Source organism: Eucalyptus grandis, chromosome 11, assembly GCF_016545825.1.
Source record: "Eucalyptus grandis isolate ANBG69807.140 chromosome 11, ASM1654582v1, whole genome shotgun sequence".
NCBI classification, from domain to species: Eukaryota; Viridiplantae; Streptophyta; class Magnoliopsida; order Myrtales; family Myrtaceae; genus Eucalyptus; species Eucalyptus grandis.
The window spans coordinates 44,183,576-44,201,771 of NC_052622.1; the positions used below are offsets into that span (position 1 = coordinate 44,183,576).

At 37.5% G+C, this 18,196-nt stretch overlaps 1 protein-coding gene and 1 long non-coding RNA gene across 2 annotated transcripts; one reads left to right on the top strand and one right to left on the bottom strand.

The window, feature by feature from the left end:
• Positions 1-9,869: 9,869 nt before the first annotated feature.
• Positions 9,870-10,581, bottom strand: LOC120289466. The gene is made up of 2 exons (XR_005547478.1): positions 10,390-10,581; positions 9,870-10,236 (listed from the first exon to the last, which is right to left on the bottom strand). It is a non-coding gene; the product is annotated as an uncharacterized LOC120289466 (long non-coding RNA).
• A 3,181-nt stretch (positions 10,582-13,762) lies between these two features.
• On the top strand, positions 13,763-17,385 carry LOC120289379 (protein PLANT CADMIUM RESISTANCE 3-like). The gene is made up of 4 exons (XM_039304185.1): positions 13,763-14,084; positions 14,250-14,321; positions 14,423-14,635; positions 17,169-17,385. The coding sequence occupies exons 1-4, from the start codon at positions 13,862-13,864 to the stop codon at positions 17,249-17,251; spliced, it is 591 nt and encodes a 196-aa protein (XP_039160119.1). The 5' UTR covers positions 13,763-13,861; the 3' UTR covers positions 17,252-17,385.
• The last annotated feature ends 811 nt before the right edge of the window (positions 17,386-18,196 follow it).

The following is an 18,196-nucleotide window of genomic DNA, read 5'->3' on the forward strand; positions in this document are numbered from 1 at the left end:
AGACTCTCAGACTCAGACAATCATGGTTCTTGACTGTAAGTTATTTTATTTTCTCTTATATTAAATCTCGGAAAGGTACGATCATTTATCTATTTATAATTGATTTATGCTATCTTCAATTTCCGTGAAAAGTGCAATTTTTCCTTTTCAAAAAGAGTTAATTTCTTTAAAAAAGGCAATTATCTATTTTTGAAAAAGGCAGTTATTTTTTAAAAGGCATCTTTTAACTTTCCTTTACAACGTTTAGCATTCCCCTTTTCGACTAAGCTATATACGGTCGGTTCCTCTTCACTTAACTCCAAAATCCTAAAAAGCATCAATCTTTCATTCTTGTCTTCCTCCCTTGTTTAATCTTCGAAAAAGTTGTCATCTTTCTTGGGAAAGTCAAGCAAGGAATCTTTCAAAGATTGAGAAAGATGTCGTCTTCAAGAAAAGTCTTCGAGGATCGCAAGCGGGGACCACAGCGAATGAGTGAGGGGCCTACTCACTTTGATCTCATCGAGGAAGAGGAGTCACCAAGGCAGCAGCAGAGCCCAGAACATTCTTAGCAGCGTCATTCTCCACCAACTAGTCCATAGGGTGCTGGTCATCAACAAGAGGAAGAAATCGTTGAAGACGAGATCTGTAAAAATTCAAAGGCCCTCTTTTATTTATATGCTTTACCGTGCTTTAAAGAGGATTGGTACTCCATTGAACTACATCGATGAGTTTCTTAAGGACAAGGGATATGGGAATGAATACATCTTTTTGCGAAAAATGGAGCGTTTGGGAATTGCTCCTAAGGGGTTGGCAGAAGAAACCCTTGCAAATATCCCAAGTGATCCGCGTGTTGGGGGATTTAATCCGATAAATGGGAATGATGATGACAAATTGTACAACCAATTTCAACCGAGAATGGGTGTTGCGGCGAAAATTCGAGGAAAAAAGGACAGAGTTGTTTAGATCAAAGGAACGAAGGATCTATACTCCAAATTGTTGAAGCGTGGGGTGATAAACCCTAGGAGTGTGGATTTTGATTTCCTTGATCTTTGTGAATGTCAATTTGAGGGAAAAGTTTAGTTTTCTTTCAACTTGAACAGTTTTTTCGACACCACGAAGCCTATGCTCAATTAAGCTGCATATTTCTATTCAAATCTTAGTTTCTTGGATGCGAATAGAATCTCTTTAGTGTTCCGAGATCGGGACTTTGTGGTGGATGTGGATATGCTAGTGGATGTGATTGGGGTTGAGAGAGGAGATATCAACCCATCGGTGTCTCTATAGCTCGTGCCACATTGGAACTTGTTAAAGACGAAGGACGAGAGGAAGGATTTCCTACTCAAGGATGTGTGCGTTCAACATTCGCTTCACAAGATTGTGATCAATTGCCTCGGACCGAAATCAACTTCCAAGACGATGTTTCTAACTCGAGGCAAAGCTGATGTACGCCATCAATGCTTTGGAAAAAGTTTTCTCTTCCTCACACTATTCTATTCCATATGTATAGAGCAGTGGTGAAGGACAAGGGCCAACTTCCTTATCCAGGTCTTGTGTCAAAGATATTCAGACATTTGAATATTCAGCCTCCACAAATTCTCTGTGTTAGATCGTGTGACAAAATGGTGGTAGGACTGAAAATGGTGTCCAAAATGCGTCTGAAAGAACTTGACAATGCGTTGGAGAAATTCAAGGAGACAACCCCCCAAGCAAAACTCATCAAGTCTCTTTCGCAACGAAAAGAAAAGGGAAGGAGCCCATGGTTGCTCCATCCAAAAAGAAAAGCTCTCATCATTGAGGATGAAGATGATGAGGATGACATCACCATTTCTGCTATAGCATTGAAGAACCTAAGTTGTTCTATTCCAGAATCAATGGAACGACATGAGAAAGAAGCGACGAAGAAAAGGACATGAGAAAGAAGAAGAAAAGAGAGAGGAGAGAGAAGTAGAAGAAAAAGAAGCAGAGGAGAAAGAATCAGAGGAGAGAAAAGCTGAAGAAAGAGATGCGAGAGGAGAAAGGTTTGAAGAAGAAGAAGAAGAAAGAGAAAATCAAGAGGAAGGAGAGCATGAGGAACACTCTTCTCCACCGAGGGCATGAAAAAGGGGAGATGGTGAGAACAGAGGAATGTCCTCATATCTTGTTAAGGAGAAGGAGCTCTCCAGCCAAATCCAGAGGACATCCATGCCTCTCAATTTCCTGAGGAGGGACATGATGCTTCATCGCCAAATCTGCGTGATTATGCTGATATACCATCGTCTACCTTTACTCCATCAGATCGTGCCGAAGCCAGTACGCAGACTGATAACTCAGCAGATTTTCGCAGAATCCTTGATGTTCTCTTGGCAATGCAGGGTCAGATATATGCTTTGGAGTGCGAAGTTCAGAACTTGAAGAATGCAAGACAAGCTTCTTCCGTTTCTTTGAATGATCAGATCCAAGCCCTTGCTCTTTAATCAAGCCAATGCTAAAGGTGAAGAGGTGGATCAACCGAAGGAGGAATTGAAAAAGCTGGAAGGCATCCTCCAGTCAATGGGAGATTTCCAGCTTGTTCGAGTTCCCAAGCAATCTTGACTCCATTCTATTCCCATCTCAACCTTTTTTTGATGACAAAAAGGGGGAGAGATGCGAGATTTGAAATCTTTGAACTTTGAACTTAAACTTGTTGAATTTTTAGTTTGTTTTGATGTTTGACTTGTGTGTACGTGTGCGGATGTGGATTGACGAATGTGGATTTGGATTTGACTCTTTGCTTATATTAAGTACTATTGATATCTTATGAATGGCTTTACTCTCATGCAAGATTAACTTATTTTCTGTGGTTGCATATTCTAGTGTTATCATTAAGCCATTAATCTTTATGAGATATCCATATTTTCTTGAGTAATGTTTTGCAGGTCAAACTTATTCAAATCTGCAAGAAAGTTTTGTCACCATCAAAAATGGGGAGATTGTTGGAGAAATCTTTCTGGAATATTTTGAAGCTGACAAAACGTTTCTATCAGTCTAGTCTGAAGATTTGCAGACTCTACTATTAAAGTTTGAAGACCTCTGGACTACCAGACTCAAGACTCAAAGTCTATTCTCATTGACAGTTTCTAATCCGTTGAAGAAAGGCTATCCAGAACTGAGTGCTTCATTAAGGATTTGGCCTTATCAACTGGAGAAGATCTCTTGGCTGGATATGACATAACGGATTCCTTTATTCAAATCAAGATTGATTAAGGATCCGATGATTGGCGAAGTATTCTTGGAAGGTTCTACTTATAGAAACCAAGATCCTGATTGTATGGGCGAGCATGATTGATGGGCTATTGACATGTTCCTTTAATAGCTCGAATGATCTTCCTAATTGATTCTGTCCAACGGGAGGATTGGAAGAATTCCTTTGGTAAGTGCCAACGGGTATGATGGCGCAAAGAAGTATAAAAGGAAGACGTTCTAGTTGTTCAAGAGGGTGCACGATAGAAGAATTCCAAAGTCTGAAGCTCCTTGATTTTTAGTCAATTCATTTACTGAGCGAAATCTTGTACGCAAAAGAGAGTTTATATTTTGAGATACCTTGAGGAAGTGTGATAGAGTATCTACTTTGTGGAATCAAGGGAAAGCATTGCTGTAACATCTCTTTTGTTCATAGTGAAATCCAGTCGGTGGGCTGTCGGTGCGAAGAGTGGACGTAGGCTTGGAACAAGCCGAACCACTATAAACCTTATGTTCAATTTTCTCTTCCCTACTTCCTGCTTTACTTTGATCATAGTTCGTTTTGTTAACTAAAGGAGAGCTTCCTTTCTATTATTTGCCTAGTATTGTTTTCATATCTCGAGAAATTATTTTTACACCTATTCACCCCCCTCTAGGTGCTTATACTAGCTATATCAAATTATAATCGGTTGACTAATTAATACAAAACTAAAATGTGATATCCCAAACTCTATCTTCTTCTTTCCTTGAAACACTCAATTTCAATTCAACTTACTTTTTTGGAAATGTCCTATTAGATCGAATCAACTCATGATCATCGGCAACATTCTAAGATATCAAATGTTGAATAGAAATCTTGAAAAATAAGTAAGAGTCATGAAGTCAGTAAATTGATGAACTCTTTTCCTTAAGAGTCTCACACGGTATAAAAGTTAAGATTAAAACTTTTGCCACTTTTATTGATCGTCTGATGCATACATAGTATGGAGTATGTATTACAGATATTAACTCTTTTTCCATAGAGCATATGTTTTCATTTCCAATACCGTCTAGATGATAGTTTAAACATACCTAATGTCTAACTCGAGTTTACATATCTATTCCCTCAAAAAATCATCAGAACTCACATCTAGCATAAAAAAACAGATAATATAAAATATGTAGGTAATTTTACCTTCGGACATAGTAAATATTATGTTCTCATTCTAATACTCAAATTAAACTTGAGCTCTCGATTATCACATAGATAATAAGCTTAAAAATTGTCTCATCTTTATTTATCACATAGTAAATAGAAACGATTATCCATGTGAGTTCTTATTTATCCGACATACTTTCTCAATTTTATATGATGCACTAAACATTAAGATGAAAAAAACGTCAAACAAAAAATATAGGCATTACTAATGAAAGACAACTTCATTAAATGTGAATAGTTAGGGAAATAATAATACTCAGTATAATCAACCTTTATGCAGTTCTAGTGATTTTACATAGTCATAGAACACATCTCTAGTTGTTGGCTTCGTCATAAGATCTACTATAATTCTATACGTAAATATGTATTATAAGATCACATTTTCCGTGCAATTATATCTTTGACAAAATTATACTTGGTATTTACATGTTTAGTCTTGTCATGATATTTCAGATCATTGGTGTACGCTATTGCTGCTTGGCTATCACAATTAACCAACAATAAATTTGGAGCATTCTTAACAATACCTAAATGATCCAAAAATCTCTTAAATTAAACACCTTCTTGTATTGCCGTTGATAATGTCACGAATTTAGCTTCCATCGTGGATAAGGCTATACACGTTTGTTTCTTACTACTCCAAGATATTTTTTTTTTTGATGACCCAGGGAAACCCATACAGTTGGCAGCCGGCGAGCAAACCCTGGGGCCGCACGAGGGAACCACCAGCCCATGTAAGCGGTTAAGGCACCAAGCGCCTCCGCTGGGTTTCGAACCCCTCACCTTGAGGACAAGGATCAACAGAGCCTTATCTAGTGGAGCCACCGCGGCGGGTGGTACTACTCCAAGATATTGCGCCATTATCCGGGAAAAAAAAAAACAAATCCAGATGTAGATTTCATTTCCTTTAAATCTCTTATCCAATTAGCATCTAAGTAGACTATAAGCGGTAAATCATTTCCTTAATAACTCAGCGTATAATCAGCAGTTTTTTTTTAGTTACACTAGTATTCTTTTGATAGCTTTCTAATGTGTTTGATCGAGATTGGATCAATATCTACTTATCATTCCAATTGCAAAATAAATGTCAGGTCTTGTACATATCATAGTGTACATTAAACTTCCAACAACAATATCATAAAGAATATGTTGCATTTGTTCATTCTCTTGTGGAGTTTTGGACACATTCTATGGCTCAATCATTCACCTTTTACAATAGGAGTTTGTTCAAGAACCTTATTTATATACGTTTCTTATGAGAGAGACAATGATCTCTTCAAATGATTCCTTAAAATCTTAACTCCAAGAATGTATCTAGTATCACTCATATCTTTCATCTCAAAGTTAGAAGATAACAATCTCTTAACAATATTAATAAATTTCATATTGCTTCCGGCAATTAGTAAATTATCAACATATAATGATATGAGCATAAATTGATCTTTGGATCTTTTAATATATACAAAATGATCATCATCAATCATTGTAAAATCTTATACTATTATGGCATTATGAAAATATATATATATATCATGTCTCGATGACTATTTAATGTCATATATTGATCTAAAAAGTCAACATACCTTTTGTTTTTAGTTTTCAAAATGAAACTAAGGGGATGTTTCATATAAATTTCTTCCTCTAATTTTCTATTGAGAAAAATAGTTTTTATATCAATTTGATGTAACTCAAGATCCATATTAGCTACTATTGTTAGAACAAGGCGAATTGAGGTAAATATTACTACATGAGAAAATATTTCTTTATAATAAATTCCTTCATGTCTTTGCTTTACGAGTCTTATGTCTCTTTGTTGAACAATCAACTTTGCGCTTTATTTTGAAAACCCACTTGTTTCCAATGGTTTTGTGTCTTTTTGGAAAATCAATAAGTTCCTAAACATAGGTTGACTTCATTGATTCAATTTCCTCTTCTATTGCATGTATCAATTTTTCCTTATTAGGACAATTTAGAACCTCATTTACATTCGTTGGCTCATCTTCATCTTGTAGAGCAATCATAAAAGTTTCTTCTTCATTGTCAAAACGTCGACGAGTAATACTTTTACGACTTGTTTATCATACGGAAGATTATACACTTTGTACATTATTTTTCATTATTCTCCCACTCATATTAGATAATAACGATATCGTTTCATCAAGTGATTGTAATTGAGAATGGGTCAAATTTAATTAATCAATTCTCACATTGCTCCCATTTCGACGAACTCCATTAAGTTCACTATCTTGATCCAGGGTTTCAAATAGAGAGTAGTTCTCACCTATTTTGCTATTTTAAGGAAATTCATTCTCTAAGAATGTAACATTTCGTGATTTAAATGTAGCTATACTTTCACTTTCTTGCTTACCTATAAATGCATAGCATTTCGAGTATTCTAAATATCTTATGAAAATACCCTTCTTATCTCTGGAACCCAATCTCCCATACTTGTGAGATGGCTCATGAGTATAGGCAATATAACCTAACGGTTTAAGAAAAACTTAAATTGGGTTTCTACTTGTCCATAACTCATATGAAGTTGAAATAACTAATTTAGAAGAAACACAATTAAATATATATGCAGCAGTTAATAAAGTATCACCGAAAATGTGATAAGTGAGTTAGCATGCGCCTTTATGAACTTAACCATTTTCAGTAAGGTTCTATTCTCATTTTCGCAATACCATTTTGTTGAGGAGTATAAGGAATAGACAACTGTTTTTTTAATCCTTTTTCATTACATAAATTTCTAAACTCATCAGATAGATAGATATTTTTGGGGATAAGTGCAATAGAAGTCCTAAAACTTGTCATGAAAATGCAATTGAGTTCTAAAACTTGCAAAAAGTGCAATCAAGTCTTAAAACTTATCAAATTGTCTCAATCGAGTCTTAATGAAAATTACGATCTTGCACAATCAAAAATAAATTTCAATTCACAAAAAATCAAAAATAAATTTCATAAATAGAAATTGCCTTCTATATGTCTTGGCATTTTTTTTTTTTTTCTTTTTTTATCATCAAACAAGTGAGAACGAGCAACCAGTGCCAACAACCATTGATAGGAGTTCTACACCAGTGACCAGAAGTTTCATAACTTAAGGATGGTGGTATAGGGCGAGAGGAGTCCATGCATCGGATGAAAGCCCCCCTTGAGAGCAAATTCTGCCCATATTAGTCATAGAGACAAAGAATGGCCAAGGTTTTCAAGAACCCTTAGGCTGGATGTCGACGGGCCTACAAGTAGAGATGCGTGATTTAATGGTAAGACAATGATTGTCGCGTGTCCAGTCTAAGAGATACTACTTTTGACGTAAAATTCAGATATAATTGGTATCAAGATTTAAGCGGGAACAGTTGGTGCTCAAAAGGGCGTGCAATATTGAAAGAGGGGTTATTACTTGCTAAACAAGTCGTGCGAGCATCGTCAACAAGTTAGGAAATAATAACATGTGGATAAAGCGGTTAAGCAAAGAACATGGGAGAAATTAGGAGTGACTTTCAAGGGAGAATCAATCGACCGATGGGTACTAGATTGTCCTATAAATACCACAGACAATCCAAAGAAGAGACCCGCCCAAACAACACATCAAAATAATTTATCTTATCCTATAAGTACTTTTAGTCTAGCTTAGTTTAGTTATAGTTTTGGATTCCCATCATTGATTCAATTCTGGTGAGTGTCTATATTCTAGATAATGCTGTTAATTAGATTCCAGTGTTGTTCTGCTATCCAGCATTGTTGATTAAATTCCGACGTTATGTCATCAGACCCATCTAGGAGCAATGCCTTCCCGGTATCATTTCCACCGTCCAGCTTCATTGATTAAATTCCGACGCTGTATCCTTAAACCCATATAAGACTAGTACGTTCTTCGTATCATTTATGCTATTGTTGATACCTAAATTTGACCATTTTATTAATGGCTTTATCATATAGAAAATTAGGGATTAATTTTTAACCCTAAATAAAAATTAATTTTCAATAAATTACATCACATATAGACTTTAGGAGCATTAGCATCACTAGTATTAATTAAAAAAAGAAAATCTGAATTTTTAAAAATTAAATTAATAAATTTATTATTAAAAAATAGTTAATTAAAAGAAAAGTAAAATGAATAATTTTCATCGAGTATGTTTTCATTAAAATGCATTGCACATAGGCATTAGGAGCATTTATGTTACTATCACTAATTATTAAATTTTTTAAAAATCAAATAAAAATCATTAAAAAATCGAAAGTTATAAAAAGCGAGACCAAGCCAAGGGTAGGCTGGTTCGACCGTCTTTCTCTTCCCTTCTTCCTCTTTCTCGTTTGGACCTAGTCCATGTCCCCTCTTTGCTGTGGCCCGTCCGCCGGCCTTCCCTCCTCCTCCTTCTCTCTCACGCATTTTCTCTATTCGCTGTCGACCGACCCCACCGCTTATTCCCGACAAAAAGAGGAGCTCGTTATCTCGTGGCCCTTCCTCTTCTCTTGACAAGCCACGATGCCTTATTGAATCCGCGGGGCCCATCGAATGACCAGTGCAATCAACATCGTGGGACAAGACAGAGTCATGATTGCCGACGGGAGGGTGAACCATCACGACCATCCGATGTGAACCGGGACGGGCGGGCGGGCTCCACCACGTGGGTCCAGTCCCCTCCACGGGCCCCACGTTTGTCCAATCTTTTCATACAATCGGAACATTCTTTCGTACCACCCTTCACGGGTAAAGGGAAACGCACCCGGCAAGGCCACACGGAGTGGAAAAATAAATAGAGATTTTCTTTGTTTTGGTGGTAAAATAAATAGAAATTGCCTTCTATATGTATTGGCATTTTTTTTTCTTTTTTTATCGTCAAAACAGTGAGAACGAGCGACCGGTGCCAACAACCCTTTATAGGAGTTCCACACCAATGACCAAATGTTTCATAACTTAAGGATGGTGGTACGGGGCGAGAGGAGTCCATGCATCGAATGAAAACCCATTGTGAGAGCCGAGCCAAAGTTATCCTATGCCCCTTGGTGTGGTTAGAATCTAAATTGCCAATGAATGAGAGCTAGACCTCCGAATAGGGCTGAACTGTTCTCAATCCGGTTCGATTCCTGTCCGATCAAATGAAACCTGTCACTTTTTTTTTCCCGCTACTTCATTCTATATGTTAAGAAGAAATAATAATAATAATAAATAGTTACTTTTATTTTTTAAGAAATAAAAATATATATAATTGGTCAAGTTCGATTCTCCCTTGAAATCACAACCAAATCGCCCGGACATTAATTTTACTTTTAGGAACCAGTAATCTAGCCAACATTCTCGAGATCCATTTTGCACACCCCTGCTCCTGTGATTGTAGGGCATGCGACCCTTTGCTCTCCGATACTAATTGTAGAGTGTGCAGCTTATAAGATATACGGAAGCGTTGTGGTGGTTACACGAGAGAATTGTAATAGACGACTCAAAGACACGTTATACTAGACTCCGTTACAAATAAATCACTCAGAATAATCACTCTTAACACAATTATTACAATATATTCTCTCTAATCACATACTCAAAAGACTCAAAATTAACCAGTACATGCACACACTTAGCTATTCTATTTTTCCTTATCAAACATGGAGGAAGAACTCGCTCACATAGAGCTACTGAGGCTCACTTGAAGTTCATTGTTGCATCTAGTGACTTCCTATTCCAAAGCTCTCGTTGCTAGAGTCTTCCCGAAGCTCACATGCATGTGGCTTCCCCAAAACTCACCTTTGCATCTGGTGGCTTCTTTTCTGGCCTGAGGTTCTTTGTCTACGCGTGGTGTGAGGCTATCTCCCTAGCCTGAGGCTCTTTCCCTGAGTCTCTCTATTCTCAGTGTAATATTAGGCTAGTGGGCCCCACAAGAAGAATAAGAAAAAGAAGTTGAAAAGTCAATAAAACAAAAGTGAGAGGGGAGGGGGCTAGGCTAAATAGAAGCTTAGAGCTCCCTCGACCAAAAAGAAAAGAAAGAAGAAGAAAGAAAAGGAGTTTTAGCACGCACATGTCTCGAATGCCTCGCCAAGCCAATTTGACTCCATAACGCAACGCCCAGTAAGAGACTAAGCTCCTCGTTCATCCAGTCGAAGTAATTTATGGGTTTGAGGTTCAAATTCAGAATTTTTGGTTTTGGGGTGTGACACTCAGTCGGTCTATTCTGCTTTGCCAGCGGTGGCTTGAGGCTGTAGAGCCTCCCTGAGACCTTTCGGCCTTTTTCAAATGCTTCTCGTGAAGCCTTATTTATAGGCTCAAGTTTCACCGCCTTCAGTTGCCGACTTCAGTGTGGACTGAGAGTTGCCGAAACTTTTTCTTCACTACTAAGGAGTCCACGTCATCCTGCTGTCAAGTTGTGTTTCTTCCTTTTGTCAATCTTATAAACCGCATGCTTTTCTCTAAAGCTCTTCAACGGACTCAACCAGCCCACTATTTTTAACCTTTCAAACTGCACAAGTGACTTTCTTCTTTCACCGACTCAACGTTAGGTGTTGACTCCAACAGTGATCAGGGAGACTTTGAGGGATTTTCAGAATTGTGACAAGAGAAAGTCTCGAGCCACTTGAAAGTGCCGTGCTAAAGGATTGGATAATCAATTAGAGGCTTAAAATAGAGAGAGAGAGCGAGTGAGGGGAGGAGACGAGTTTTTTGCGTGAAGCTTTTTCTGGTTTTGGTGCCAAGGGAAGCAAGCTGTTGAGATGGCTTCTTCTTTGGCTGAGGGAGAGCAACCGAGAGAGAGAGAGAGAGCCCTCGGTGTAGGGAGAGAGAGACTGTGAGAGAGGGGGTCCTGGTTTTTTTCTGCGGGTTTTGGTCGAGAAAAAGTTTTGGGGGGTGTTCTCTGCAGCCTCTCCACACGCAGAGAGGGGTACCTCCCTTTTCTTGGCTGGAAGCAGATCGCAAAGCAAGAATCGTGGAGCGAGAGATAAGAGACAAACGTGCGCTAGCCTCGAGCTCCGACCGAAGAAGACGACGACGATCGATCGTCGCGCTCGGACCTCGACTGCCGACCCTCGACGACGCGTGACTCTCCCTACGTAGGTTTCTCTGAGTTTTATTTTGATTTGCTGCGAGTTGCGTTGATTTCCCGAGGATGCCGGTTCGGAGGAGTGCGGGGCAACCGGACGTAACCCGATCTATCGAGCTCGCCCATTGTTCACCGCCCCCGAACCGGGTAGGGGCCTGGAACTGGACACTCACTCCGCAAACCATTGTCTTGTCCTGTTTTGGCAGAACTGTGAAACAACTCGTTTTTTTTTTCTTTTTTTTGGGGTCCATAGGCGTGCTAAGTTTGGGAGAGCTGATGTGGTTGTTTTGGTTTGTCTGATGGCTTCTGTTGGGTCTATGTCCGGATTTGAGTGCAAAAGATGTTCAATATCTCCCTTGCAGCCACTGCGTACCACGTGTTTGACCAAATGCCCTAGAGAAAACCGGAGAACAGTCCCTGCTTTCAACTCGAGATCGTTTCGTGTTCGTTTATATACTCGTGGAATCATGTCAGATTTTTATGTTTTCGCTGTGTTTCTACGTGATTGTCGCAAAATGGTTGGGTACCGTCGAGTTGGCGACGATTTTTCTTGGTTCTGGTAAATAGATTAGTGCTTGCCGGAGTTTGTGGCCGGCGGTGGTCGACGCCGGTCGGGATGGATGGCCGGCGGGTGGTGAAGGATCGGCGGTTGTACGGTCACCGGCGACCAAGGATAGCCGCGTCGGTGAAGGTGTTGTTCCGGTGGGAAGCAAGCTTCGGGCGTGGGAGGAAACCGTTGGGGAAGAAAGCACGTGAAGAAGAAGATCAAAGGGGGAGAAAAAAAGAAAGAAAAAGAAAAGTTGTAATTAAAATATTAATATTAAAATTAAAAAAAAAGGTTTTAAGAAATAGTTTTTTAATTGGGTCGAGTCCGGGTTGTCGGATTGGGTCAACGGGCCGGATCGGATTCATCCGGTCCGAACCGCTTCCCGTATATAATGATATTAAATATTAAAAAATTCAAAATTCAAAATTTCAAAATTTTACATAAAAATCCAAAAATTTGTGAAAATTGAGAAACTTTCAGAAAATATTTAAAAATTCGAAAAATATTTTTTTAAAATAAAATTATAAAATCCAGAATTTTTGGATAATTTGAAAATTCATTTTTTCATGAAAATTCCGAAAATCAGAAAAATAAAAATTCCCTGAAAAGGATAAAATTAATCCATTGGGCTATTTTTTCCTAAAAAGTGAAAGCATTTCAATTTATAATTATGCTCAAAATTGACTAAGTCCTTAAAGACAAATATTCCTTAATTGCGCACTTTCTATATGTTGATGGTTTCCTTTGGCTTAGTTAGCAATGGCATGCTCCTTATTTGATAATGTTAAATATTTGCTCTCACATGCAATTTATTTAACGCTTTCCTTGGCTGCTAATTATTATTTTAATGATTGTGTATTTGCATAATCACCTTACATGTTAGTGGACAAGTGTAAATGAACAAGATTATGTACTAAAAAGACACTAATTGATTAATTAGTGCAATTAAGTCCCTGACTTTACATTCTCTAATTGCGTAAGAAGAGAGTACATTCATATACCCCACTTGGTTTTTAGCCAATCTCAATAAGCTTGTGGTGACTCATTTTTTAGAAAATTTTCATACTCTTAATTTGAACACTTAATGTTGTGCGAGGTATGAATTTGGGAAAACTCGTGCTGATCATTGGCCGTAGGCTCGTCCTTTAGGTAAGAGTCCTTAACATATTCCCTCCTCCGAGGGGTAAGTCGCAACAACTATCCAGCGTCGTTGATTAGATTTCGACAGTATATCATCGAATCTATCAAGGAGCAATGCCTTCTTGGTATTGCTTCTACGTTCGATATCGTTGATTAGATTTCATTTCGACGTTGTGACAGTACCTACCCAATGTTCTTTTCACCGTCCAGCATTGTCGAATTAATTCCAACGTTGTGTCCTCTAACCCATCTAGTCATTTCTATCATTAACGTTGTGGATTAAATTTCAACGTTGTGTAATCCATTTGATCTTGTGAGTTTTTATTAATATATTGAAGGGTGTTTGAATCAGGCTATTGATTAGATTTTGAAACTTGTCATCATTAATTTCGAGCTTGTATTGAATGATTTCATTAGACTCAAGACTATTATATTTATATTTGTTTGCTTTTGACCCTCTCTATCTAATACTACTATAGAATCTGAGCCTCCTTAAATAAAAAAAAATATTTAATGAAAAATATTTCGTTACGACAACTGAAATCGGCGAAACAGGATCCTTGCTCCTTTATATAAGCTACCAAAGTTGGTGGAAGCCTCCTCATTTATGGTTGCTCCTTTATATAAGCTACCAAAGTTGGTGGAGGCCTCCTCATTTATGGCACAAACTTGCCTCCTGCTAACTTTCCAGCTTGTTGGTTGTCGAGTTTGACTTTTCTTCTAGGCAAGTTGCGGCTTCTATAGAAGAGGAGTGAGATCCAGAGAGAGGTGATGGACGAGGACGCTTCTTCAGACACTTTGGGAGAGGTGCAAGCGGTCGCGGGAGTGGCGCAAGCGGCCGCGGGACGGGTGCAAGCGACCCCCGCCACGGCACACTTCATCAAAGATGTTCCTCCACGCGTCAACGCAGGAGCACCTGGTCACAACGTTCCCAATGCCAACGTGGGAGAATGGACCACCAGTCTTTGTGCTTGCTTCGGCGATATACCCAATTGTAAGTCTTTTTCTCCAAACAAAAATTCCGCAGAATTCGATCTTGCTTTGTCAATCGTGCATTGAGGTTTGTCATGCCGATGACGTTATTTGTTAGAGATATATATAATAAATTCTTCATAACTCTTAACGTATTGATCATCTTCCATTTTTGTTCTCAACGAAGGCTTTATCACCTGTGTCTGCCCGTGCATCACGTTCGGCCAGAACGCTGAGATCATAGACAGAGGAAACATCAGTAAGCGAAAAACCTCAACGAATCCTTGTCTTATCGAACAACTATGATTAAGGTTCGATTTCCTCCTACTAACAATTTGACCTTGGCTAATGAATTGGCAGCTTGTATGCGTGCCGCGTCTTTTTGCTGCATGGTATGCAATTTATGTATTTGTTCGTTCTGCTACACATGCACTTACCGGACCAAGCTCCGCGGCTTCTTCTCGATCCCTGGCAACCAGTGCGGAGATTGTTTCGTGCACCTTTTGTGCCAGCCATGCGCGCTTTGCCAAGAGTATCGGGAGCTCAAGAACCGCGGGTTCGATCCCTCTGTTGGTAAATTCATTACCCTATTTGTACTTCGTCCAAGTAATTCTTCGTTCTTGACTTCCTGTCAATACTCAAAAAGAACAAAAAAGAACATCGAAACTAGATTGAAACCCATCTAAGCGACCATAAGCCACCAAAGAACTCGACATAAGAAACACAATAATCCTAAGGTTACGTTTGGTCGTCTGAATTTCTAATCTGAATAGGACTAGATAGGATAGAATATGAAATCTTTGGATTTTTTTATATCCTGTCTATTGTTTGGTGAATCACAATATTAAAGTCGGATATATTCACATCATATATATATATGCAACATATCCTTATAAATGAACCGAAATGTTCATAAATAGATATGATGAAAATCTCTTGTTACACTATTCCTTGATTTATTTTTATTTTATTTGTATTTTATTTTACCTCTTTTTTATATTATTTTCTTTATTATTTCTTTTTCCTCTTTCATCATTCTTTAATAAATTTTTATCAAATAGTAAATTGTACTAACATACCTAAAATACAAAAATACCTAAAATATATAATAAATATAAGTATTTAATTTATAAATTGAATGTTTATTATAAGATATAATTAAAGTTGAATATATAAATTAAAATAAGATTAATTAAAAATAAATTTTTATTGTTTTTATTTTTAATTTCTTAAATTAGAATTCAAATATTATTTATATTGAAATATAATTTCAATTTGTTAATTTAATAAGTTTGTTATTTGAGAAAAATAACTTTCCTATTATGAATATTAGAAATCTTATCCACCTTTATCCCATCTCCCATGGGATAATTTTATTTTGCTTATATCCCCTTTATATCTGACTGTCTTAAGCGAGCACCAAACGTAGGATATGATAAATCATATCCCGACTGCCAAACGCAACCTAATAGGATGTGGTCCGTTTGGTTCTGCATGTTTCTGTGCTAACGAAGGACACAACTGCTTTTCTCTCCGTTTGATTGGTATTACTTGGAAGTAATATGGGATTTATAATTCACAATATGAAGAGTTCTTTTGAGTTTCTTGTTGTGAAGATAGATAATCTAACTTAACTTAGTGGTTAGAGTATTGCTTTCATCTGGCGAGGACTGAACATCTCAAATCCAAGTTTCTTGTTGTGAAGATAGATAATCTAACTTAACTTAGTGGTTGGAGTATTGCTTTCATATGGCGAGGACTGAATGGTTCAAATCCAAGTTTGTTGTTGTGAAGATAGATGATTTTACTTAACTTAGTGGTTAGAGTATTGCTTGCGAGGGTTGAATGGTTCAAATTCAATAGTAGTTTAAACTTATTAGATTCCATTGGTAAATTCGATAGTGCTATTTTTAATTCTTAAAAGAAAGGAACAAACTCTATAGTTTTTATCATGATAAGCTATTATTATTGATAAGTTATCGGAATAATAAGTCTTAGTAATAAAATAAGGCGGCGCACTTGTTTATGGACAATTAGAATATTGTCTCTTGAATTGCCAAATATTCCATTATTCCTATCAAATCTATTCTTAAACTTACAAATCAACAAACAAAAGAAAAAGTAAATAGACCTAGTCCGATGAATCATGATTCTATCCATTATATTGAACATCGATCCCATTTGTATTTTGGATACCCGTATAAGAAGATTGTTGAAATGAAAAATTCCTGAAATTTAAGGGTTGTGGAGGCTAAAGCAACTGTTGAAGTCATCATTTTTTTTATAAGTACACTAGAATTAATTTAATCCTAAAAATTTCAAAATGTATAATCAAATTCTAAAACTTACCTTCAAAGTGTTGAGTTCTAACACTTTCAAAAAAGTACAATCAAAATCTAATACTTGTCAAGAAAGTGCAATCGAATTCTAAAACTTTTAAAATGTGCAATCAATGAAATGACATGATTGGACTAATTTGATAAATTTTAAGACTTAATTGCTCTAATTGAAATGCTTAGAATGTAAGTGCATTTTCGTGACAATTTTCAAGACTTATTTTCACTTTTTGAAGGTTTTAAGACTCAATTATACTTTTACGACAAGTTTTAAGACTTTCAATGCACTTGTCTTTTTTTTTTTTTTTTTTTTTAATCTAGCATCAATCCATTTAATGTTAAAAAGATCCGTTGGAGGAAGGTTGGCTTTTTTTTTTTTTAATTTAAAAAAAGAAAGAAAATGTCCCATGTATAAAATCTCTTATGACAAGGTTATTTAAGATTGCCAAAGCCCTGTGTTTTAGGAAGATTTGGGCAAGTCCAATTTCACTTTTGATACCAATAGATTCTACTCAGTTGCGATTAGAGGCCTAAGTAAAGATAGATGCTTTGAGATTTTGACATGCATTTTGGCAGCTCAAATTACATAGAATACCATATTATTGGCGAGTGTTGAATACAAGACGCTTGTGACCGGTTAGATGTTTATTTCATGAATTTCATAGACCAATCTTAATACACCTAGCCTTACTCGAAGATACTTATGTACTTATATGATATGAATATGATCAGTTAGATGTTTTCTTACGAAACACTATTGTGATGCGTAGGATGGGTTGCTAACCAGGAACGAAGGACTCGGCAGGTTGAAACCATGGACCCTCCGTCAGTTCCCGGCAGCATGATTCGTTGAGGGATCTCTCGGGCCAACCTTCCCTTTCAAAAGCGTAGGAAAACCTAGCCGAGCCAGTCAAGCGATTGAGAGTACTTTGTGTGGCTTTTATTTTAGTTTCGGGGCTCTGTTGTAATTTCCAGAACTGGAAGTCGTAATTTCGTACTCCATTGTAATATAAATAAGCTATGCTATCTCAAGTTATATCATAAAAACCTTGAAATTGAAGGGAATGATCCTTACAGCGGATTACAAGGTAGATTCGAGAAGGCTAACTTATTTAAGTCGTGGTTCATAGATCACGATGATAATTGCATGGTCGGTTGGCTTCTCATATTGTACAGACCGTAAAGGTCATAGATTGACGACCAAAAAAGAGCCGTTATTCTCTGGCTTTTGTGTTGACCGATGATCCCGTCAGACAACCAAGAAAAGCAAACCGTTGAACGTGACAGAAAAAGATGTGTGTATATATATTACAAGGTTAAGGAGGGCTACTAGAGCAAATTGTATTATGTAGGCATTATCTAAGGGTGTCACTCCTGCTATGGAACGTAGGATTTGAGTCGTAATCAATTTCTCTATTCGGAAATGTACAAGCCCATCATCGGAGCCCATTGATGTGCCAAAAGTTAAAGCAGTTGGCAAAATAGAAAAATGAGAATGGAACTTGCTAGCCATTGGGTGAGGGCTAGGGGTGTGCAAAAGAATCGGAACCCACCCGAACCACCCGGAATCGGACCGGAACTGCCTGGACCCAGTGGTTCCTAAGGGAACTGGTCCGGTTCCCGGTTCCAATTTATGGAACCGGTGGGTACCGGTTCATTCCTGGTTCCATTGGCGGATCTGCGCCACCCGCCCACTCGGACTGGACCGATTATATTATAATAATATATTAATTTTTAATATTAAAAAATTCGAAATTTGCAAATCTAAAATTTAGGGCTCCAATCACTATTTTGTCTC

Coding starts and splice junctions, on each gene's coding strand:
- LOC120289379 (XM_039304185.1), top strand. CDS start 13,862: ATGGACGAGGACGCTTCTTCAGACACTTTGGGAGAGGTGCAAGCGGTC. Junction 14,085..14,249: donor CTTCGGCGATATACCCAATT/GTAAGTCTTTTT, acceptor TTCTCAACGAAG/GCTTTATCACCTGTGTCTGC. Junction 14,636..17,168: donor CGGGTTCGATCCCTCTGTTG/GTAAATTCATTA, acceptor TGTGATGCGTAG/GATGGGTTGCTAACCAGGAA.